The sequence below is a fragment of the Podarcis tiliguerta genome (genome assembly GCF_965153285.1).
Source record: "Podarcis tiliguerta genome assembly, chromosome: 1".
NCBI lineage: Eukaryota > Metazoa > Chordata > Lepidosauria > Squamata > Lacertidae > Podarcis > Podarcis tiliguerta.
The window spans coordinates 7,978,547-8,003,728 of NC_139534.1; the positions used below are offsets into that span (position 1 = coordinate 7,978,547).

General features: G+C 43.9%; 1 protein-coding gene and 1 long non-coding RNA gene across 3 annotated transcripts in view; one reads left to right on the forward strand and one right to left on the reverse strand.

Moving 5' to 3' along the window:
• PARD3B (par-3 family cell polarity regulator beta) overlaps window positions 1–25,182 on the reverse strand; it is a 588,896-nt gene that overhangs the window by 94,834 nt on the left and 468,880 nt on the right. For both annotated transcript variants that reach the window (XM_083400643.1, XM_083400642.1), the window contains one exon: window positions 12,877–13,012. In XM_083400643.1, coding sequence (XP_083256769.1) covers window positions 12,877–13,012 — 136 coding nt within the window. The remainder of the gene's footprint in view (window positions 1–12,876; window positions 13,013–25,182) is intronic.
• LOC310659675 overlaps window positions 1–25,182 on the forward strand; it is a 233,052-nt gene that overhangs the window by 7,056 nt on the left and 200,814 nt on the right. The window lies entirely within an intron of this gene.

Below are 25,182 nucleotides of genomic sequence, written 5' to 3' on the forward strand. Positions count from 1 at the left end.
CCAACCAAAGAAGAACGGCAACTTAAGCTGACAGAATATGCACAGCTTGTAGACCTAACAGATAGAATAACAGAACAAGAAGAACATATGTTTAAAGAAGATTGGAAAACGTTTATTGAATATATGGGGGGAAATTGTTTACACTTGAAAACGTTGGCAGCATGAAGGCAAATTCAACTGCGTAAATAAGTTTTGACGGATGTAATAATGGAATACTGAATGGCTTAGTTTTTGTAAAATACGCAGGGATTTATGATATGCAAAAGGAACCACGGAAAGAGAAGAAGAGAAGTCACTGATATTTTAAGGATGTAAAAATGAGTATTCTAAATTGTAAAACAAATTGCTCCAGTCCTGTTTATGCTCTTAAGACTGACTTGCTACGAGGTGGTCCTGGGAATTTCTTAAGCCACTGCAATATGGGGTAATGGAATCTAGGGAAGAATCATGAATGACCTTTTCCTTTTATAAAGCTGCTTTTCTCAACACGTTCTTAAAAAGGGGATGGTTAGAAATGCCTCTGTCAAAAGCTCTGCCCCATTACGTCGTCAGCAAAAGGCCACTTGCTAACGTCAGCTTTATCCTTGGGCGCTTGCCCAGACACACACTTGTTTTATTTGTGTGTCCACACGTACACAACCGGTATACAGCAATGCATTCAAAAGAGGGACTGTTCTTAGCCTGCGGACTCATGACAGATGCCATCCAAACTGAACACTCAGTTAGATAGTGAACGGTGAATAATACGGCAGCTGCTTTACATTAGCAGGACGTATTATAAAGGAAAGCTGGCTTAGCTAGCATGGCTAACTGACAAGAAACACAGGGAGAATCCATCTAGCATTAACTGTACATAAGAAGGGGTCACCAGCTGCATTCCCCCCAAGTGAATACCCTATACAGGGAAAGGGAAAAACCTTTTTAACAGCAGGATTTCCTCTTGTCTCAGCATTATGTGCCTTCTTCAGAACAAAGACTTGGAATGATGTGGAGCTGCAGTAAGTTTTCAATTTAATCACAATTATGGAATTAGCCTTTTCTCTTCTCTTATAGGAAACAAGTCAGCTGTTGCTCAGTCCCCGTTCCCAGGGAGGAAAAGCTAGTCGTAAGTAGCCTGTCTGCTAGCGATCATGGTCTAGGCTAGATATTCTTGACCACATGGGAAGGGGAAATATACTATCCATACAAAGGCAGCATGAAGCAGGGTCTAAATTTTAGGTTGCAGCTGGATGCAGCACCAGCAGAGAAAGAAACGTTTACAACGACGTTCCCAGCGTAGCTCAGTGACTTACCGGTATATGAATCATGTTAGTGAAAAACTTGAATCAAGTCAGTGCAAAATTCAGTTTCACTGCCGAGGGCATGCAAAATTTAGAAGATCCATATTTGGGGGCACCAAATTTGGGCACCAGCGGATGCTCGGGTTGGGAATGTGATCCGTGTGGGATGCACATTCGCAACCCGCAACGGCGCGTCTGAGCACGTGTGAGAGTTGCGATTCGGTGCTTCTGCACACGCGCAACCACCGAAACCCGGAAGTAGCCCGTTCTGGTACTTCTGGGTTTTGGCATTTTGTAACACCAAAAAATGCAACCTGAAGCGTCTGTAACCCGAGGTATGACTGTATTACCAAAGATTAGCAAAGTCCACCCCTGGGAAGGTGTTGACAGGAAGGGGGTGTCAGGGAACTGCCATCAGTGTCCGAGGGAGACAGCAAGCTCCGAAGGGATCCCAGAGAGCGTCCCGGGAGTGGGAGAGTCAGCCCATCTTCTGGGGAAGAGAATCAGCGTAGCACCAGTGGAGAAGGGGGGGAGATGGGGGAATCGGTGAGGCGATCCCCTGACTCCTTGCTGGGGACCAGCGGGGAGAGAAGGGGTCCTCCGCTGCCCACGCCCTCCTTGCACAGAAGGCTTTCGCGCAGAGAGAGTAGAAGGAGACTAGGCGTCAAAGAGCTTCTTTGCTGGAAGAAGTTTAAGAAACGCCCACTGACAGATTCTGCCAGCGATTGAGACAGTCACGGGCGAGTGGCTGCCTGGACAGGAAAGATTCACTCAGGCAACCCAGCCAGACGTTGGGACAAGCTTACACACGAGCAACCCCTAGAACCATTACAGGGGGGGTATTGAGGTTTTCTTTTTCTTGGTTTGTGTGTGTTTTGTTCTTGTTTCTCTCATGTATTTTGTACTTTTATGTTGCATTTTTATTTTGCGAACCTCTCTGAGGTCTGCAGAGGAAAGGCAGTATATAAATTTAATGAATAAAATAAAATAATATATATTCAGTGGTACCTCCGTTTATGAACTTAATTCGTTTTGGAGGTCCATTCTTAACCCAAAACCGTTCATAACCTGAGGCGCACTTTCACTAATGGGGTCACCCGGTGCTGCCGCGCCACTAGCACGTGACTTCTGATCGCATCCTGGGGCAAAGTTTGCTACCCAGAACACCTACTTCCAGGTTAGCAGAGCTCGTTACCGAAAGCGTTCGTAAGGAGGACGGTACGTAACCCGAGGTTCCACTGTATATATATATATATATAGAGAGAGAGAGAGAGAGAGGCCAGAAATGGGATGTTGTGTTGGAAGCTAGTGCCTTTAGTCCAGGCAGGTAGGAAGTTTGACAGGAGGAATGTTGGGTACCAACAGAAAGGTCTATGATGAGTAATGAGGAACAGATGGCAGCCCAGAGTTGCCACAGGCAAGTTTCTGTTTCAATCCTCAAAAGTGGAGGGCGGGGAGCAGATAAAGGAATTTTACTGTCTATATGCGAAAAGAAAGAACCTGTGTTGAAACGCCCTAAACTGTATTACTTCAAACTGCAACTATGGACTAATTGTCTGCAAATGATCTCGTATACAGTGGAACCTCGGCTGTCAAACGTAATCCTTTCTGGAAGACGGTTCGACTTTCGAACTGTTCAACAACCAAGGTGCAATTTCCAGTTGGCAAAATCCATAGGGAAAAATATAGAAAAATGTGCCTTGGAAGCCGTTTGACTTCTGAGGCACATTTGAAAATGGAAGCATACACTTTCGGGTTGTCGGTGTTTGAAAACCGAAACGTTCGACTTCTGAAGCGTTCAGCAACCAAGGTTCCACTGTATATAAGGGACACCACATGCAGTTTGAAGTGGTATAGCCTAGAAATAGATCTACTAAAAAGATTAACTTTTGGTCTAGACCAGAAGCTAAGGGGAATTTCGCCAAACAGGAGGAAGGGACTTTCTTCAAAAATGAAGGACTTTGCTCTGGGACAGGAAGCAGCTTAGTTTTGGAAATGTCAGATAGTTCCCTTTCCTGTATCTCACAGTGCTTCCCAATTAACCAACAAAATTTATATACCGCTCGATTGTAAGAAAGTCACTAAGAAAATATATAATGGAATTATGGATGAAAACAGATATTTTAAAATACTAAATTATTGAAAACAACAACAACAACAACATGTAAATCTTATATGTCTGAATAGGCTTGCCTAAACAAAAATGTTTTAGTAAAGGTAAAGGGACCCCTGACCATTCGGTCCAGTCGTGACCGACTCTTGGGTTGCGGCACTCATCTCGCTTTATTGGCCGAGGGAGCCGGCGTACAGCTTCCGGGTCATGTGGCCAGCATGACTAAGCCGCTTCTGGCGAACCAGAGCAGCGCACGAAACACCGTTTACCTTCCCGCTGGAGCGGTACCTATTTATCTACTTGCACTTTGACGTGCTTTCGAACTGCTAGGTTGGCAGGAGCAGGGACCGAACAACGGGAGCTCACCCCGTTGCGGGGATTCGAACCGCCGACCTTCTGATCAGCAAGTCCTAGGCTCTGTGGTTTAACCCATTTAAACAGACACCAAAAGAAGCACAGCAAAGGCACTTGGCTGATGTCAACCAGCAGGGAGTTCCAATATTTATTAGATGCTGCCACACTAGAAGATTGATTTATTACAATGATGGAATAAGTTTCTTTTTTTAATGAATAATTTTTTATTAACTGACCAATCACATCAAATCAAACCAAATTACATAAATTCCAAATTACACAGCCGAATTTTTAATTTTTGGTTTTTTTTTTTAAGTAATATTTATTGAGATTTTCCAACAACATAACACCAAAACAAAACATATCCACAAAAACAAAAATAAAAAAGGAAAAACATTAAGTATCAAAAAGAGATAAAATAAAAAAAGAAAAAAAAGAAAAAAAAGAAAAAGATACCCCACAGAAAAAACCCTCTTCCCCGTCCCCCAACACCAAAATCCCAAAAAGAGACAAAACACAAAAATACCCCAATCTCATATTCCCTTTTTTTCCTTAACTTGTTTCCATGACTTCCCCCCACCTCCCTCTTTGTATGCCAAATTTTTAATCTAATTGGCAAATTCCATCCCACTTTTAATGCCTTTTCATTCATTTAGCTTTACCCTTTTTAAAGAAAACAATGATAATGAAAAAAAAGAAAATTTACCTTAAAACTTCTAAACTTAAACCTTGTGATTATATACCCTTATATCCTGATTTTTCATCTTCCTTAATTTGCTCCCTGGAACCAATTAAATTCCTTCCTTCATCCCCTCAAAATGCTTATTAGAACCATATTTTACCAAATTTTGTTTAAAAATCTCCAATTTTCCCCCCCATCTCTTCCCCCCGGTTTCGGGTACTGCCAGTCCTTTTTACAAATTTTTAAAGTCTTTCCAATCCCTGAATTCAATCCATCAGCCAGGTTGTCTTATGTCCGAGGCCTTCAAATCATCTTTCTGACCTGTTTGCAAATTCTTTTTCGAGCCTAAAATTATGTCCCAGACCACATTCCCCTCAGCATCTCCTTTAACCTTTTTGAACAAGCTTGCCCAAGCTCTGTAATTCCTCTTGTAAGTCAAAGAATTGTCCAAAGCTTGCTCCACACTTTCTTTAGAGTTGCTAAATTTCCCTTCTTCCAACTTTCTCAGAGTGCCAGTTTCCAAAATATATCTTATCAAATCTGTATCTTTTAGTCCATCCATGGCACTCCTTTTCCAAATCTGTCCTTTGAACTCTTTACTCTCATAGTCCACTTTTTGTCCATCAGCTTGAGGCTCTATTTCTGTATTTTCCGCCAGAGATTCCTCTTGCACGAATTTTTAATTTTTGTTGGGGGTACCCATATTTCAAGTTCCGAAGGGATCCAATCAACTTCTTGCTTCTTACTGCTGTTTTAATGTCCACAAATCTAACCTTATGATGTTCACAGTACTATCCAGTCCTTTCTTATTATTTTTCCACCTCTCTTGTTGTTATTTTCATATATTTTTCCTTTCTCTTTGTGACCTCTGATAGTCTCCACAAGCTGGTTAGAACAGTTTGTAATCCTGCATGGATTTTTTTTTTTTATCCAGTAGCCATATCCAGATGTTTTCCATATAACATCACTTCCATACATCAAAACAGTCTTAGCGTCATTAATCTTCACCAATCTGCCTCCTTTCTCAAAACCTCTGAGGAGATTCACTAGGAATGCAGTCTGAAAACAAGTCCGTTCTTCCTTCTGGCTATAAATCCTTTGGCAAGATGGCAACTCCGAATTAATTGCTGCGCCATTCCAAAAAGCTCTTATTGCTTCTCGGTCTCCATAAAGCATACATGGTTAAAGTTTATCTCCACACAGTGGTATATTGTTGGTATATTTTTCCTTTTTTCCTTTATGATCTCTTCTGATAATCTCCTTAAGCAGATAAACACCAATTATAATCCTGTTAATCTCACAAATCTGTCACTCTTAAGCCCCTCTGAGGAGTCTCACCCACAATATAAAAACAGCTCTGTTCCTCCTTCTAGACTTTAGTCTTCCGACAGAACTTGCCAACATGGCGACGGTATTTTTTACTGCGTAATTCCAAAGCTCTTATACTTACCACGATCTTGTTGAAACATGCTTTGGTTAGAAAATTATCTCCACACAGTCATAAATCCACAGTTTAAGTCATTTAAACGGCATTTCTGACTTGTGACTTGGGGGGGGGGGATTCTTGGTTAATCACATAAAGAAAAGAAAGGAAAGCTTCCTCCCCCTCCAGTCCCTTTGCCATACCAAGCCTTGGTGTGTCTTCTCATGATTTATTCTTGTTCCTCTGACCCGTCTTGTTTATCAGAGATCTCTTCAGTTAGCAGTCTTTACTCCCCCTCCTTCCTTGAAATATGTGCATTCGCTTCCTCCTAATTGTTTCTTTTGAAGTTATTGCAGCTAGAGGCGCAGATCAGAGACAGCGTCCAGGAGCGCCGAGATCCACCAGAGGGCTTTCTGCCTAGTGCCCCCATCCCCACAAATTTGGGGGTGGTATAGGGCACAGCAGGCAAGGGCAGTCCCCCCACAAACTTGGTGGGGCAGGGAGGCTATTTACTCCCATCACAGCCTCCTAATTACCTCGTGTGGGTCGGAGAGATGTTATTGTCAGCCATCTTCCGATGCGCCCCTAGTGGCCCCCCAGGGAAAACCATAGCTTTAACTATATGGACCTTTACTGTGGTCAAATTCTGCCAGTCCAGGAATAGCCATAGCTGTCACACACAAGGTGATTCTTCTAGCCACTGAGGCTACCTGGGTCTCCAGCGGCAGAGCTTGTTTTCTGCAGTGGCAGGACTTTGGGCTGAATCCCTTCCAACTTTGTGATTCTGTGTGGAATTCTCTCTCTTTCCAGAGCACATTTGTGATCCTCTTAATTGTACATACGACACGCTCCCAAACAAAATCGCAATCACAGTTGGGAGAACCTGGGCAGTTTATAGAGTGGTGCTCAAGATTTAATGCAACGCCTAATTATTATTTTTTTGCCAGTTGGGCGAGTGTGATTCCCGGCCAGCCTCCTTGCGTTACGAGCCGCCGAGTTAATGTTAGCACAAATGCATTTGAATGAGAAATGGAAAGAGTCTTGAGACGCCTGATATTAATCCGAGGGACTGAGAGCTTTAAAGCTATCTTGGGTGCTTTGATTAACAACTTCTCCTCTCAAAAAACATGTCGCCTTGGGAATCAGTAATCTTAGGGTATTACACCTAATAGAAATGGCTTAAAGAGGATTACCCAGAAGAGACCTTTGTGAGGCTTTGGAGACTATATGGGGCAGCAGGTCTGAGCTCCCTAAGCAAGGTAATAAAGCCCTTCAAGGTCTGATAAGAAATGGGAATCCTCAGCCTGCTCCCAAAGCTTCATTGACTAGGTCCAGGATTATTTGCTGGGACATCAATTATTCTTTAAACATCTACCCTGGGAGTACAGGCATGTTATTTATGAGCACCGTTTGGTGAAGTTTTCTTTTTCAAAAAAACAACAACCCCTAAGCACTAAAACTTTGTATATTTGCCAAATAAGGTTGACTTCATCTGGAGTACGTTAAACTGATTTATTCAGCAGAAATCCCAACAAGAATATCTCTGTTAGAACCTACAAAAAGTCACTATGCAGTGAGCTAGCTATTGCGTTCATCCTAACTCTTCCTTGGGCTCGATGTTCTGCAAGAAACACCAACAAATGGAAAGAGGAAGGAGAGAAGCAAGACCTGGATATGGTGACCCCCCCCCCCCCGCAGTTTGAAATAAGAGTCAATAATATATTGTGCAGACAATTAGCAGCAAGGCTTGTTGTTGTTTAGTCGTGTCCGACTCTTCGTGACCCCATGGACCAGAGCACGCCAGGCACTCCTGTCTTCCACTTCCTCCCACAGTTTGGTCAAACTCATGCTGGTAACTTTGTGAACACTATCCAACCATCTCGTCCTCTGTCATCCCCTTCTTCTTGTGCCCTCAATCTTTCCCAGCATCAGGGTCTTTTCCAGGGAGTCTTCTCTTCTCATGAGGTGGCCAAAGTATTGGAGTCTCAGCTTCAGGATCTGTCCTTCCAGTGAGCACTCAGGGCTGATTTCCTTAAAAATGGATAGGTTTGTTCTTCTTGCAGTCCATGGGACTCTCAAGAATCTCCTCCAGCACCATAATTCAAAAGCATCAATTCTTCGGCGATCAGCCTTCTTTATGGTCCAGCTTTCACTTTTGTACATCACTACTGGGAAAACCATAGCTTTTACTATACGGACCTTTGTTGGCAAGGTGATGTCTCTACTTTTTAAGATGCTGTCTAGGCTAGAGGTTAAAAATCAAGGGGTACAGAAACCCACCCCCCAAGGCATCACAATTCAGATCATGAAAGTCTGGAGCCTTGTTTGTAACCCCAGTTGTTGACTTGGAGGGGAGGTCTAGGGTGCTGTGACATGCTCTCTATCGATTAATGACCCAGATTTTTGCAATAGGCAGGGACTCTGGTCCAGGGAAACAGGAATTAAGATACCGCAGGATAGGTTTAGTGATGCATAATGGACAATACTGATTTTTGACATAGCTTCCTAGTTGGATAACCATCTGTTCTATTATAAACGGCCTCGGCCCAGTATACCTGAAGGAGCATCTCCACCCCATTGTTCTGCCCCAACGCTGAGGTCCAGTACCAAGAGCCTTCTGGCGGTTCCCTCATTGCGAGAAGCAAAGCTACAAGGAACCAGGCAGAGGGCCTTCTCGGTAGTGGCACCCGCCCTGTGGAACGCCTTCCCACCAGATGTCAAGGAAATAAACAACTACCTGACATTTAGAAGACATCTGAAGGCTTCCCCTGTTCAGGGAAGTTTTTAATGTGTGACATTTTAATGTATTTTTAATCTTTGTTGGAAGCCGCCCAGAGTGGCTAGGGAAACTCAGCCAGATGGACAAATAAATTATTATTATTATTATTATTATTATTATTATTATTATTATTATTATTAGACTGTATTTTTTTTTACAGTTATACAGAGTTATATATTTGACTGTTATTCCACTGTGGGAGGGCTTACAGAACCTCCCTGAACATTGAAATCCACCAAGATGGTTCTTACATTGTGTAAGTTAAGCAAGTCCAACATTTATTGGTACAGAATTTGGACTGTCAGGGTACAAAATGTCCTACTGGTGTGAGAGCAGGCCTCTTGCTGCTTTACAAAATAAATGGTGTCCGACAAAGCAAACAAACTGAGCTACAGCTTAGATGAAAGGACAACTTAACAAGTACATTTTGTTGAGAGATTAGCTAGCACAGTACTGACTTGACATAGAAGAGATGTGAAACAAATAGCACCTTTGTTCCGATCCACAGAGTTGGATTAAAGCAACTTTGCCTTCCTTCCCTTTAGTGTAGCATGGTGGCCATTAAATGTCAAATCCTCCATAGCATAAGGTTGTAACAATATCCTCAGAGAGTAAGGAACAATAGTTTGTGTTATAGCTGTAAAAAAGGGAACCATGGAATTCTAAGAAGGGAAGGTTGTCTCCCAAGACATTCCGATGGACTGGATTATTATTTTTGTCCACTCTGGTCTCTTCAGTCATCCACTGAGGTAGTTTATTTGATGAAGAATCCCTATTCCTATCAAATTTATTTGTTTGGATTTGTATGTTAACTAACCTAAGGTTTCCCCACTCCACAGCTCCAGAGCACAAACCTCACCCCCATCCTAGCAACCTTTCCTGCCAGACCCCCATTAGACTGTATTTGTTACATTCAGTAATCATCATCATCATCATCATCATCATCTCTGGGCAGCTTCCAACAAAATATTAAAATACCATAATACATCAAACACCCCTCACCTGAACATACAGCTTGACTTACAAAACACAGATATTCCAAAACTGCTCTAATTCATAAGGTAGAAGAATCTACAGTGGTACCTCGGGTTAAGAACTTAATTCGTTCTGGAGGTCCATTCTTATCCTGAAACTGTTCTTAAGCCGAGGTACCACTTTAGTTAATGGGGCCTCCCGCTGCTGCTGCCGCCATGTGATTTCTGTTCTCAACCTGAAGCAAAGTTCTTAACCCGAGGTACTATTTCTGGGTTAGCGGAGTCTGTAACCTGAAGCGTCTGTAACCTGAAGCATCTGTAACCCGAGGTACCACTGTACTAAAAAGATAGCACATAGTCTTTGTACAGAAGAGGCGCATTAAAGAGATCACGAAATGTTCCAGGTAGAGATAGAAGATTTTAAGGGACACCTCAATCCTTGTTAATATACAAAATTACATATTGATGCAATGTAGTTCCAGTCTATGAGGATTTGACCTAACGTCACTGAAAATTATGGCATAGATACCGAAATCAATGGATGAGGAAGGGTGAGGAAGTGCAAATAGTTTTGCTTCTTTTGGTAATTTGGTAGAGAAGCTGAAAACAGCCCACTCTGGAGGTTCAGAAGTGAGGTTACAGGGAACCAGGCAGAGGGCCTTCTTGGTGGTGGCACCTGCCCTGTGGAATGCCCTCCCATCAGGTGTCAAGGAAATAAACAACTACCCGACTTTTAGAAGACATCTGAAGGCAGCCCTGTTTAGGGAAGTTTTAATTGTTTGAAGTTCTATTCTGTTTTTAATGTTCTGTTGAAAGCCGCCCAGAGTGGCTGGGGAAACCCAGCCAGATGGGTGAGGTAGAAATTAACAACAACAACAACAACAACAACAACAAATTGGCTTTGTGATGTCACACAACCATACCTTATTGGCTATGTCACATTTTGATATCATCTGGCTACAGCATGCCCTGTCAGCAGCTGGGGTCATGTGGCCAACAAGAAGGATTCAATATATTGGTTCAAAAAATGCAGCCAAAGCACAAAAACCATGAGAAACGCAAAAACTTCCCAAATGTTAAATGGCCACACAAAATCCACCCCCTGCCTCTTTTCCATGCAAGTCATTTGCTTTGTGGACATTTAAGGTGAAGGTAAAGGGACCCCTGACCATTAGGTCCAGTTGTGGCCGACTCTGGGGTTGCGGCGCTCATCTCGCTTTACTGGCCAAGGGAGCCGGCGTACAGCTGGTCATGCTGGTCATGTGGCCAGCATGACTAAGCCGCTTCTGGCGAACCAGAGCAGCGCACGGAAACACCATTTACCTTCCTACCGGAGCAGTACCTATTTATCTACTTGCACTTTGACGTGCTTTCAAACTGCTAGGTTGGCAGGAGCAGGGACCGAGCAACGGGAGCTCACCCTGTCACAGGGATTCGAACCGCCGACCTTCTGATCGGCAAGTCCTAGGCTCTGTGGTTTAACCCACAGTGCCACCCGCGTCCCTCTAATTCTGTAGTAGCCACAGATAAAAATGTATTGTCTGCATGTAACACACAGCCCCATCTAGCTGAGCAAGTAAGCAGGCAGAAGCTGTGAGCTATGAAAAGCATCGCAGGGTGGCGAAGGAGGCCTGGCATTCTCTGTCCCTATTCTGCCAGCCCCCAGTAGGCTACTAATTTTTTTCACTGGCTAGTAACTTATGTGGGCTTATTTGCAAGGCTGGTCAACATATACTTCTCAATGAATTATTTGGGAAACACAACTATAGTCTCAATGACTATAGACCAATAGCCCTAACATCTGTCGTTATGAAATGTTTCGAGAGATTGGTGCTGGATCATATTAAGGCTGGTCTTCCATCCACTCTAGACCCGTTCCAGTTTGCATACAGAAGAAATAGATCTACTGATGATGCTATTTCCATCGTTGTCCACACTGTACTGAGTCATTTAGAACGACAGGGAACCTACGCAAGGCTGTTGTTTGTGGACTACAGTTCTGCCTTCAATACAATTTTGCCAGACAGGTTATTTCTTAAAATGATCAATTTGGGTATACATCAGAAGATCTGTCTGTGGGTAAGGAATTTCCTGACTGACAGGCCGCAGACAGTGAGAATGGGACCTTACTATTCTTCTACTCTAGTATTAGGCACAGGAGCTCCTCAGGGATGTGTGCTAAGTCCCTTTCTCTATTCCCTGTACACATCTGATTGTACCCCACTGTATAAGTCCAACACAATCATCAAATTTGCGGATGATACAACAGTGGTGGGGCTCATTAGTGAGAACGATGAGACTGCTTACAGGAATGAAGTACAGGGGTTAATTCAATGGTGTAAAGAAAACAATCTTATGCTTAACACCAAAAAAACTAAAGAACTCATAGTTGATTTTAGGAGAAAGAAAAGTGTATTTTTACCATTGCACATAAATGGCGAGGAGGTGGAGAGGGTTGGTAGTTTTAAATACCTGGGCATTTATATCTCTGAGGACCTCTCATGGACTGCAAATATTAACATGGTTGTGAGGAAGGTGCAGGGGAGGTTGTATTTCCTGAGAATGCTCAGGGGACTGAATCTATCTCAGCACCTACTCCTGTCCTATTATCACAGTACCATCGAGAGTGTCTTAACCTATAGTATATTATCGTGGTATGGAAGCAGCTCTGGAACGGATAAAAAAGCTTTACTGAGAATAACAAAAATTGCCCAGAATGTTATAGGGCTCCAGCTACCAACCCTGGATGAGATCTTCACGTCTCACACTTTGAAGAAGTCACACAATATCCTGAGAGATCCCACCCATCCTGCTCACAACTTCTTTGAACTGTTGCCTTCGGGCAGAAGATATAGGACAATGAAAACACGAACCACACGCCTTCTGAATAGTTTCTATCCAAGAGCTCTGATTGCACTAAATAATGATCTCAGGGCCAGTTGTAAGAAATAGCAAGCAGGGAGTAGGAAGGAATGAGATAGGGTTTAGGTCATGATATGCTTTTAATAGGTCATGTTATATTCTGGATTATGTATGTTTTATAGATTATGTCTGAATGGGATGAGAGTGTTGGAGGTACGTGCAAATGTGTACATGAAGCCGGTCTTTGGGTGGGTGTTTGATTTTCGTTGTTGTGTATACTGTGTATATACGGACAATGACAAATAAATTTCTATTAAACCTCTATTAAACCTATTAAACCTCTAATTTTGTGTGTGTTGTCCCCAGAATACTCAACGCATACTTATTAGACTTCAGCGGAGCACCTTACCCAGTGCTGATCATAATCAGATGGCCTTCCTCTGCCTTCCTCATCGTCATAGAAAGGTAAGCCTTCTCGTCTCGCTTGATGGTACTCCTTCCGTAACTTCTGGATGCGGTCGGCAGTTCCAACAGGTGGATGTTCACTGTAGAATGAAGAAAATGTAGGATAAATTGCATCAGAGGGCGTTTACATTGTCAGCAGATGTAAGCACAGAGTCTGGGTAGAATTCATTTTCAGTTCAAGTTGTAGTGAAAACTTTCATTTTGGGTATGTGCACAGGCAGGCTAGTTAGGGCTCCTGCTTGCACTGTTTACACCAGGGGTCGGCAGCCTAAGGCCCAGGGGCCACAAATGGCCCATGGGAGTTGTTTAACCGGCCCATGGACCCCCACCGCCCACTCAGGGACCCCTGCTGCCCACTCGGTCAGCCTTCTGTGACGCTGGCCGACTTCCCATTGGCTGCAGGAAGCTCCTGCAGCCAATGGGAAACTGCGCACGCCTCCTCCCCGCCGGAAATAGCATTTGCGCATGTGTGCGCACGCATTCCGGCCCACCGCGGCGTCTGCGGGACCGTGAACCGGCCCAAGCCACAAAAACTTTGCCGGCCCCTGGTTTACACCTTGCCTCCAAGCCACAAATTCAAGAAAGCAAAGTATTTAACAAATGAAATGGAACATGTTAATATTTATTTGGGTCTGTCCACATTGCAAGTTTATTTTGGGTCACCGCAGAGCTCAGCCTGAAACACCTACACCCAAGACATCTGGAAACCTGGGTTCAAGTTATTCCTCTCTGAGTTGGGGAGAGGAGCAATGTTCGCGCCACAACTTAACTTTCAACCTGCTACTTAAAACAAAAGTACCGTATTTTTTGCTCTATAAGACTCACTTTTCCCCTCCTAAAAAGTAAGGGGAAATGTGTGTGCTTCTTATGGAGCAAATGCAGGCTGTGCAGCTATCCCAGAAGCCAGAACAGCAAGAGGGATTGCTGCTTTCACTGCGCAGTGATCCCTCTTGCTGTTCTGGCTTCTGAGATTCAGAATATTTTTTTTCTTGTTTACCTCCTCCAAAAACTAGGTGCGTCTTGTGGTCTGGTGCGTCTCATAGAGCGAAAAATACGGTATGTTTCCATGAAACAATTCTCCGGCTTGGCTGCAGTGATTGCTATGGCTCGGTTGGCTACTGAAGTAATTTGTTCACAGTTAGAACACTGTGGTTGAAAGGGCTGAGAGATAGTTGGGTGGGAGGAAGGAGACAGTGAGGTTTGAGATGCACGATCAGCCTCTAAATTACAGTAATATTAAGCTTGCATTAGATGCATAAAGCAAAGAAAGAAATGGAAGTATATGCGGGGTGGAGGGTGGGGAGTACTGCTAGCTGGCTAAGATTTATATTTCCTGTCTTATGCGGGTTTACATATAAAAATACTAAACTAATTTGATTCACAGCGACGTTTATGGATGCCATATATACATTCCCCATGCCTGCCCAATGTGGGTATTAAATGTCAAGGGAGAAGGAATAGTTTTTGATGAATGAGGCCTCATTGGGTAAATAATATAGGCACACTGTGGAAACCAAGCTCTTGAATACTTCCCTTGATCTGGGCGCTATACATCTGTTGATGAAGCCTAGAATAGCATTAGCTTTTTTTGCTGCTGCATCACACTGTTGCCTCATGTTATGCTTGTGGTCCACCAAGACCCCTAGATCCTTTTCACATGTACAGTGGTGCCTCGCAAGACGAAAAGAATCCGTTCCATGAGTCTCTTCGTCTAGCGGTTTTTTCGTCTTGCGAAGCAACCCTATTAGCGGATTAGCGCTATTAGCGGTTTAGCGGCTATTAGCGGCTATTAAAGGCTTAAGGGATTAGTGGATTAGCTGCTAAAAGGCTATTAGCAGCTTAGTGCCTTAGAAAAAGGGGGTGGGGAGCGAAAAAAAATCGCAGGAACTCACAAGACATTTTCGTCTTGCGAAGCAAGCCCATAGCAAATTCGTTTTTCGAAGCACCTCCAAAACGGAAAACCCTTTCGTCTAGCGGGTTTTCCGTCTTGCGAGGCATTCGTCTTGCGGGGCACCACTGTACTACTAGTAAGCCAGGTGATCGCCGTCTTTTTTTCGTGCAGCTGGTTCTTCTTGCCTAAGTGCAGAACTTCACATTTGTCCCTATTTAAATTCCTTTTGTTAGTTTGGGCACAGCTCTCCAATCTGTTAAGGTCATTTTGAATCCCAATTCTGTCTTCTGTGGCATTAGTTACCCCTCCCAGTTTGGTGCCATCTGCAAATTTGATGAGCAACCCCTCAACTCATTCATCCAAGTCATTTATAAAGACGTTGAACAACAACGGGCCCAGAACAGAACCCTGAGGCACCCCACTTGTCACTTTCTTCCAGAATGACAAGGAACTTTTAATCAGTACTCTTTGGGTTCAGTCAGCCAACCAGCTGCAAATCCATCTAACAGTTATCTCTTTCAACCTACATTTTACCAACTTCCTTGAAAGAGTATCATGGGGGACTTACTGAAATCAAGATAAACGATGTCCACAGCATTCCCCTGATCCAACAAGCTTGTAACTCCATTAAAAAAAGAAATGAAATTTGTGTGGCATGACTTGCTTTGAGAAACCCATGCTGGGTCCTTTTTTAAGTGCTCACAGAGCAACTGTTGAATTATCTGTTCCGGGACCTTTCCTGTTAAAACTATGGTTTTCCCTGTAGTGACGTATGGAGGTGAAAGCTGGACCATAAAGAAGGCTGATCACCGAAGAATTGATGCTTTTGAATCATGGTGCTGGAGGAGACTCTTGAGAGTCCCATGGACTACAAGAAGATCAAACCAATCCATTCTGAAGGAAATCAGCCCTGAGTGCTCACTGGAAGGACAGATCCTGAAGCTGAGGCTCCGATACTTTGGCCACCTCATGAGAAGAGAAGACTCACCGGAAAAGACCCTGATGTTGGGAAAGATTGCACAAGGAGAAGGGGACGACAAAGGATGAGATGGTTGGATAGTGTTCTCGAAGCTACAAACATGAGTTTGACCAAACTGCGGGAGGCAGTGGAAGACAGGAGTGCCTGGCGTGTTCTGGTCCATGGGGTTATGAAGAGTCGGACACGACTAAACGGCTAAACAACAACAAGGAACTTTCCTGGTATTGATGTCAAGCTTGGTAGTTGGTAGTTACCTGGGTCTTCTTTTCCCCTGTTTTTGAAGATGGGGACAACATTTCCCCATCAATCTGCAGGGACCTCACCTGTTCTCTTCTCCTCACCTGTTCTCCAAGAATTCTCAGACAGAGGCTCTGAGATTACCCTTGGGTGCAGCTTATCAGACCCTGGAGGTATGAATTAATTTAAAGAAGCTACCACCTCTGTTCCTAACTTGGAACTTCCGCTCCCTCCTTACATCATTTATTCTGTTACCACCAGGTTGGGCATTGCTTTCCTTTTGCATGAAAACAGAGGCGAAGTAGGTGTTGAGCAGTTTCGCCTTCTCTCTGGCACCCAATAGCATTTCTCCATCTTCTCTGCACAAAGAACCTACCACTTGCTTGTTGTCCCTCTTGCTTTGAACATAGCCGAAGAAACCCCATTTTTTATTATTTTTAAACTTGTTAATGGGGAGGCTTGCAGTGGGGGCTCAGTGTGTCAGTGAGAGTTGGGTACCCTGACTTCCGTAAATGAGAGCACTTTTCACTAAGGCAAAGAATATTCGGCTGACTGTGTGAGGTTGCAGGCACCGTCATCTCCACAACATAATGTGAGAAGCTGCCCTTGCTGGAAGCGCTGTCTATAAAATACAATCTGTCGGCAAATCTATGTGGTAGAATAGCAAGCTGGCTTTGATGGTCATTTTTGTGGGGCAGCAAACCTCTTCTGAGGAACCATCTGCAGGATAATTGCAAGCTTAACCTGGCCCAGAGTCTTAAATATTAGGGGCTAAATAAAAAACCAAGCTGCTGTGTGCTTTAGAATGAACTTTCCCCAGCAGATTGCCCACAATTTAGCTGCTGGTTGGAGCTACAAAGCTCCACACTACAATAAGAGCGAAATTCTTCTGAAAGGGGTGGGTTGGTGGGTGGAAGCTGAGGAAAGTCAGTGTTGGCAGTACACCCCCATTTTATCCTCCAAACATAAAATGCCGGACACAGCCTTAAGAGATGTTTTTCTTAATAGCTGCCCACATAGTTAGAAGTACTGGCTTTTTAAAGATTTCAGTATACAGTGGTACCTTGGGTTACATCCGCTTCAGGTTATAGATGATGCTAACCCAGAAATAGTGCTTCAGGTTAAGAACTTTGCTTCAGGATAAGAACAGAAATCGTGCTCTGGCGGCGCGGCAGCAGGAGGCCCCATTGCCTAAAGTGGTGCTTCAGGTTAAAAACAGTTTAAAGTTAAGAACGAACCTCCGGAACGAATTAGGCACTTAACCCAAGGTACCACTGTAATTGAGGAGAGAAACAGAGCCTTCTTTCCCATTGGACTTACTGGCGCGTTGCGCCAGGGCGCCGGCCTCTCAGGGGTGCCACAGTGAGTGGGGGAGCTGCACGGCTTTCCCTCCTGCACGCCTGCCAGCTGTGTCCCACCAACCATATGGCTGGTGGGCGTGCAGCTTGCCTCCGAAGCCTCCATGGGAGGAGAGCAATCCCTGCAGAGGCTTAGGATGGATGCTGCGCCCCGCCAACTATATGGCTGGCAGATGTGCAGCTTCCTTCCCATGCCCCGGCAGCAGGAGATCGATCCCTGCAGAGGCTTGGGAAAAGGTTGACACCTCTGAGAAATGGGGGGTGGGGCACTGGAGGGAATCTTGTGTACCACGGCGCCGGATATGCTTAAGACGGCCCTGGAGAGAAATATGAACTGAGTTACTGTGGCGTTTGCCTCCTAGGTGAGTCATAAGGAAAGCGTTAAATGAGTGTGAAGTGATTGGCCAGTGGGAACTCAAGGGGAGGAGTTAGAGTTAGAGTTGGAGTGGTGTGGAAGTCAGTTGAGAGTTAGAGAAGGAAGAGGGAGGATATACCGTATTTTTCGCTCTATAAGACTCACCAAACCACAAGATGCACCTAGTTTTTGGAGGAGGAAAACAAGAAAAAAAAAATTCTGAATCTCAGAAGCCAGAAGAGCAAGAAGGATCGCTACGCAGTGAAAGCAGCAATCCCTCTTGCTGTTCTGGCTTCTGGGATAGCTGCACAGCCTGCATTCGCTCCATAAGACGCACACACTTTTCCTCTTACTTTTTAGGAGGGAAAAAGTGAGTCTTATAGAGCAAAAAGTACCGTAAGTCTGTGGGTTGGTCGAGTTGTGTTGTGAGAGAGTGAGAGGAACTGTTAGGTGGAGTCAGATAGATAGTTGGGATAATCAGTTTGAAGTTGTTAGGAATGTATAGGACAGTAAAGGAACTACGATTAAGAAACTGCCAAGAAAAATTAACTGAAACCATAAACTTTTCATGCCTATAAAATAAACTTGATTGTTTGTTAATGTTAACAACTGTCTGGACTCCATGTGTGTACCCGAGAGAAACGGGTTGGTGGCAGCGGGAAAGCAATCGCAGTGGTGGGACAGGGATCAATAGACCGTCAAACGTCCGGGGACCCTGTGTGATCTCCATAGTAACCAATGCAGAGTCAAGATAGGGGGAAGAAGCACCCCACTTCAAGTCCCCAAGTAATGTGAAAGAAATGACTGTGCTGCCCAATCATTTAAGAGTTCTGAATTTCAACTTGGCTCCTGACAATTACATGAATATATGAACTGCATTCAAACTCAGCTGATGAATTCAATCAGGGCCAGGCAAATATCGCATACATAATCTATTAGTTTACCCCAAAGAAACCGAAGCATTGAATTCAAACAGAATGAAGTCATCAGTAATAAAAAAAGAAACTGATAAGGCAATATTAAAAAAAAAAAAGACCACCATTTTCTCACATTTTCAAGAAAAATCATACTTTGACTGCAACCTATTCTCCCATCTGACTATAAATACATATATTTAAAAATATGGGTTTGATCAGATACCAATTCTAAAGCAACGGAATGAAGAGGATGGCGGGGGGGGGGGGTTATTTTTTTCAGTTGCATAGGATGAACAAATGATTGTCCTGAAAAGAAATCAGACCTTGAAATAGACATATAAAAGAATTATGCCAACTTCAAAAATAATACTTAAAAAATTTATACAATAAAGAATCTCGCTGGAATGCATCAATAAGACTTGTGATCAGCATTTAAATTGTAAGATGGTTAAAGAGAGCTGCATTATCCCTTTCTTTTTATGGCTGCCCTGAAACTACAGTTTGGGAATGGAAAATGGATGGGCTATGATTGAACCCACCACTGTCACTATTTCTGAATTGCCTTTGATTCGTCCTGGTGTTAAACTTTCATTGTTCAACTAGTCAGTCCAAAAACCAAGGTTTCTAAGTCCCCAAGCATAGTGAACAAACCGTGTAGTCCCCATGCAGATCTGTAGTCTAGCCCAGGTGTGACTTAAATGCTCCAAAAGTTGTTTGTTTGTCAACACAAAAAAACAAAACCTCCGCCAATCCACTGATAATTATTGTGGCCAATTCAAAATTAAAATTGGATGGTGTACTTGTAAAAGGGTAAAAGAGTATTGGGAAATGATCCATAATGAATTGAAAAAAATATTTAAAAGTACTTTCCCTCCCAAAAAACCCCAAACCAGAGTCCTTTCTGTTGGGGATAATTCAGATGGAAATTCCTAGGTGTCAATAAAGGGTTATTTATGTATGCCACTACTGCGGCCTGTGTTTTTTTAGCCTGTGTTTTTAAACTGACACAATATGCACAACTTGCAGACATAACGTATAGAACAAGAAGAACATACGTTTAAAGAAGATTGGAAAACGTTTATTGAATATATGGGGGGGATTGTTTACACTTGAAAACGTTGGCAGCATTAAGATAAATTCAACTGCGTAAATAAGTTTTGACAGATGTAATAATGGAATACTGAATGGTTTAGTTTTTGTAAAATACGAAGATTTATGAAATGCAAAATGAACAATGAAAAGAGAAGAAGGGAAGTCACTGATATACTAAGGATGTAAAAATGAGTACTTTAAATGGTAAAACAGAAATATTGTGTGTGTGTGTGTGTGTGTGTGTGTGTGTGTGTAAAATGGGCCTTTTGCTCATATCACCCAGGAAGGTAAATTCTTGAGCTGCTATCTGTATGTCACTAGCAAAAGCAGCCTGCCAGTCAGGGGAATAATCTCTCCTGTATTAGCGAGAAGCCACACCCCTGTTAGTTGTAAGAATGGGGAAGTGGTTAGGCCCGTTGGCAGGAAAAAAGTGTCCTTCGCAATTGTCATCTTCTATGTCCAGAAGGCTGATCGCCGAAGAATTGATGCTCTTGAATTCTGGTGCTGGAGGAGACTCTTGAGAGTCCCATGGACTGCAAGAAGATCAAACGCATCCATTCTGAAGGAAATCAGCCCTGAGTGCTCACTGGAAGGACAGATCCTGAAGCTGAGGCTCCAATACTTTGGCCACCTCATGAGAAGAGAAGACTCCCTGGGAAAGACCCTGATGTTGGGAAAGATGGAAGGCACAAGGAGAAGGGGACGCCAGAGGACGAGATGGTTGGACACTGTTCTCGAAGCTACCAGCATGAGTCTGAACAAACTGCGGGAAGCAGTGGAAGACAGGAGTGCCTGGTGTGCTCTGGTCCATGGGGTCACGAAGAGTCAGACATGACTAAATGACTAAACAACAACAACAATGTCCAGCATGTGGCATGTAATGATGACTTGCGTTTGGGTTGGTGGTGAGAAGCGTTCACCTAATGTGTACACAGCACAAATGGCGCCACTGCCTTCCTCACCCCCCTCACAGTGCAGCTCAACGAAGTTTGCAATGATGCTTTGATGCCTCTGGTTGGTTATGGGGCAGCTACCAAGTGGTGTCGAATCTTCCCCTGGGATGAATGTGCCACGACATTTCATCCTGAAACTGACAGTATTATGCAGGGCTCTGTCCTGTTTGTGGGAAAAGCCACAGGCTCTCTGCTCCGAGCCAGGAAATAAGGCTTTGATGCTGGTACCACAGAAGACTCCCACTCTCAGGGCCGGATTTAGGTTTCATGAGGCCCTAAGCTACTGAAGGTAATGGGGCCCTTTATATGTCCAGCTGTCCTTTGTCAACAACAAATCGTCGCTGTTTTTTTGTGTTGAATACAGTGGTACTTCGGGTTACAGACACTTCAGGTTATAGACGGTTCAGGTTACAGACTCTGCTGACCCAGAAATAGTACCTCAGGTTAAGAACTTTGCTTCAGGAGGAGAACAGAAATTGCGTGGCGGCGGCACGGCAGCAGCGGGAGGCCACATTAGCTAAAGTGGTGCTTCAGGTTAAGAACCGTTTCAGGTTAAGAATGGACCCACAGAACGAACTAAGTTCTTAACCCGAGCTACCACTGTATATGCTATATGGTAATTTATGGACCTAATAGATATCAAAAGCCATTTGCACATGCAGAATGTAGGCACCCTATATATAGACATGAGCAAACCAGTGATATTTTAGGAAGCAGGCTGGCAGGCAGAGCCCATGACTTACATCATAGGAGCCTACACAACACAAGACATTGTTGCTGTATGTAGGTTTAATTTTATTTGTTTTTTTATTTTACATTTTGGAAATGTACATCCAGTTTTTTCCCTTTATTTTTTTGGGGGTGCCCCAAGAGAATGGGGACCTAAGCTATAGCTTGTTTAGCTTATATGTAAATCTGTCCACTCTGCTGAGAGCACTTCCTCTCACATCCTGCTTCCAGGCTTCCCAGAGGCATTTGGCTGGCCATGGTGAAAACAGGATGCTGGGGTAAAAGGTTCTCTCACATCACTCGATGTACTCCTTCTCCATCCTGCTTGTATGCAACTCCTAAAGTTGGTGGGCCCTCATTTCTATGGCTAAATTATTATTATTTATTGAATATATATACTGCCCTATAAGGTCCGTATAGTAAAAGCTATGGTTTTCCCAGTAGTGATGTATGGAAGTGAGAGCTGGACCATAAAGAAGGCTGATCGCCAAAGAATTGACGCTTTTGAATTATGGTGCTGGAGGAGACTCTTGAGAGTCCCATGGACTGCCAGAAGATCAAACACATCCATTCTTAAGGAATTCAGCCCTGAGTGCTCACTGGAAGGACAGATCGTGAAGCTGAGGCTCCAATACTTTGGCCACCTCATGAGAAGAGAAGACTCCCTGATGTTGGGAAAGATGGAGGGCACAAGGAGAAGGGGACGACAGAGGATGAGATGGTTAGACAGTGTTCTCGAAGCTACAAACATGAATCTGACCAAACTGCGGGTAGCAGTGGAAGACAGGAGTGCCTGGCGTGCTCTGGTCTATGGGGTCACGAAGAGTCGGACACGACTGAACGACTAAACAACAACAACACTGCCCTATACCTGGAGGTCTCAGGGCAGTTCACAGAACAAAATCAAAATATAAAACCCCAAAATATATAATCAAAAGAAAAACAGCAACCCAACCCCCTCCCCCAATTTAAAAGGGCATAGGGCAGGCTTCCTCCACCTCAGCCCTACAAGACTACAATTCCCATCATCCCTGACCACTGGTCCTGCTAGCTAGGGATCATGGGAGTTGGAGGCCAAAAACATCTGGAGGGCCGTGGTTGAGGAAGGCTGGCATAGCGTGTCCCTTGGGAATGTCCGCTGCGGTTTTAAAATCAAAATCCCTTGCCTTCCAACGGGCAGCGTTGTGCTGCCACAAGCCTGTTATATTTTCAAACTGCAGGCGACGGCAGCAGAACTTTGGGTTTAACACCGTGTCTGCCCCCATCATATAAAAAGTGAGGGCTGGGAGGGCAATTTCATAGCAGAAGAGGAACATGGGTGAAATGAATTAAACCCTCTGGCTACCTGTTCTTTGAACCTCCTTCATAGGCTATCCTAGCTGGGCTCGACACCAGCTCCGGACTGGAGATCCTACACCTTTGTGCAAATTAATTGAAACAAACTATGTAGTTTATCGTACAAAACTCACATATACATGTACAAAACTCCCATATACGTACATTAGTAATGGATATGACCTCTGCTATTTTTAAGCAGCATTTGAACATGGTTTGGCATGGAGTCTACTCGTTTCGAACCGTCACTGTTGATTTTTGGATCCCTGTACCGCACTTGAATCAGCGCCTGAATGAGCTTCTCCACAGTCATGCAGTCTACAGCACAGAGGCGACTTCTGCATATAGCCCCCAAATTCTCAATGGGATTTACATCCTCAATATATTGTGGCGAGCGCATCATTCCTTCTATTGGCTGTAGGCTTCCAACACCATAATGATCAAATGACTTTTCGTGCTTGTTTTGAGCACAGGATTACGAGTAAGATAGAAAACATGCTTTGTTTCAATTAATTTGCACAAGGGTGCAAGTGCTGGGTACAAGGAGAGTTCATTTCCCCCCTCAGCCATTCTCAGTGGCAATGCAAACCACTCAATGCTAAGTTCCAGGGAGCGAGAGGATCCTGCAAAAAGCTGGGCTTACCATCGCAGCACGGGATGTCACACACCCTCACGGTCCATGAAGGTGTGAGGTGGCTGCTTCTGATAGCGGATGGCATACAGCCTGCTCTCCACCCCATAAGTTGCCCTTCTGCCGTCAGATGTCATGGGAGAAAACACTGCCCCATCACCAGAGTTGAAGTAAGATTCAGCCACCAATTCAGTTGGTTTGTTTAGGAAGAATTGGGCGCCATCTTGTCCTTTGTCTCAGGAAACAAAATGTATTGGGCCAGCCCAATTCTGTAATAGATGGAGCCAGAGGCTGGGTTTAGGAAGGATGTGAAGCTGTGTACTAGTACTGAGTTCATACACTCCAACATTTCTCTGATGAAAATAGGGACAGCTTCTTCTATTATTATTATTACAGTGGTACCTCGGGTACAGTGATGTGTGGTACAGTGGGACACGGGTGGCGCTGTGGGTTAAACCACAGAGCCTAGGACTTGCCGATCAGAAGGTCGGCGGTTCGAATCCCCGCAACGGGGTGAGCTCCTGTTGCTCGGTCCCTGCTCCTGCCAACCTAGCAGTTCGAAAGCATGTAAAAGTGCAAGTAGATAAATAGGTACCGCTCCGGCGGGAAGGTAAATGGCGTTTCCGTGTGCTGCTCTGGTTCGCCAGAAGCGGCTTAATCATGCTGGCCACATGACCCGGAAGCTGTACGCTGGCCAATAAAGCGAGATGAGCGCCACAACCCCAGAGTGGGTCATGACTGGACCTAATGGTCAGGGGTCCCTTTACCTTCACCTTTACCTCGGGTTACACATGCTTCAGGTTACATATGCTTCAGGTTACAGACTCCGCTAACCCAGAAATAGTACCTCAGGTTAAGAACTTTGCTTCAGGATGAGAACAGAAATCGTGCAGCAGCAAAGAATGAAACCCCACCACCCCAACCCCATTTTAATTGATTCTGGCAGGAGGGGAAGAAATCATCCCATTCACAAACTAAGAAAGACAACTGTGTACTGATTTGAGGAACATGTCGATTCCTATAGCTACAATGCCATAAAAGTCAAAACAGAATTCTATCTACAGACAGGAACATCCCTGTCTTGTACGTACATAAAACGTGTGGGAAAGCACTCCTGAATGGTATTGTTCATTTATGGTATCACTCACTTTAAGAAGTCAAGGCTGGTGAATTTCAAAGGGTGCGTTACAAAGGCTACATTTACGATGCCAGCATTTTATTTCAGAGCAGTGAAATCTTGCATGTTTTATCGAAGCGCCTTCGCAGCTTCAATAATAGGAAGAAAGAAAAAGAATAGTTGGGGGGGAAATGATAAAAATAAAACCCACACTAAAAAAATATAACTCTCCAATATTTCAAGCTTTCATCTTTGTCAGCCATGGAGAGAAAAGATAGTTTACAAGGAAATGAGCTTTTGATGTTTACATCTCTACTTGAGCAAATGAATGATACTGCGATAGAAGAGCTCTCTGACAATTCTCTAAGATAACAGAAGTTAAAATTCAAATAAAGAGTACTCAAAATGTTTTTAAAAAACCACAGCTTGCAGATTTTGCAGCCGAAATCAGCTGCAGGCTTCCGATTTCTGATTTTCCGAGCCAGGAAAAGTCTATGAACTGGTTAAAAAGAAAATGGGGGGAGAGTCAAGGTACGATACTACCAAAATTGAGATTCCATGCCGTATTATATTATTGCAGTGGCAAAAAACAATTGCCAATGAAGTTAGGCACCACGTTATCCAACAAACACACGAACCTTGGGCACCCATGGAGG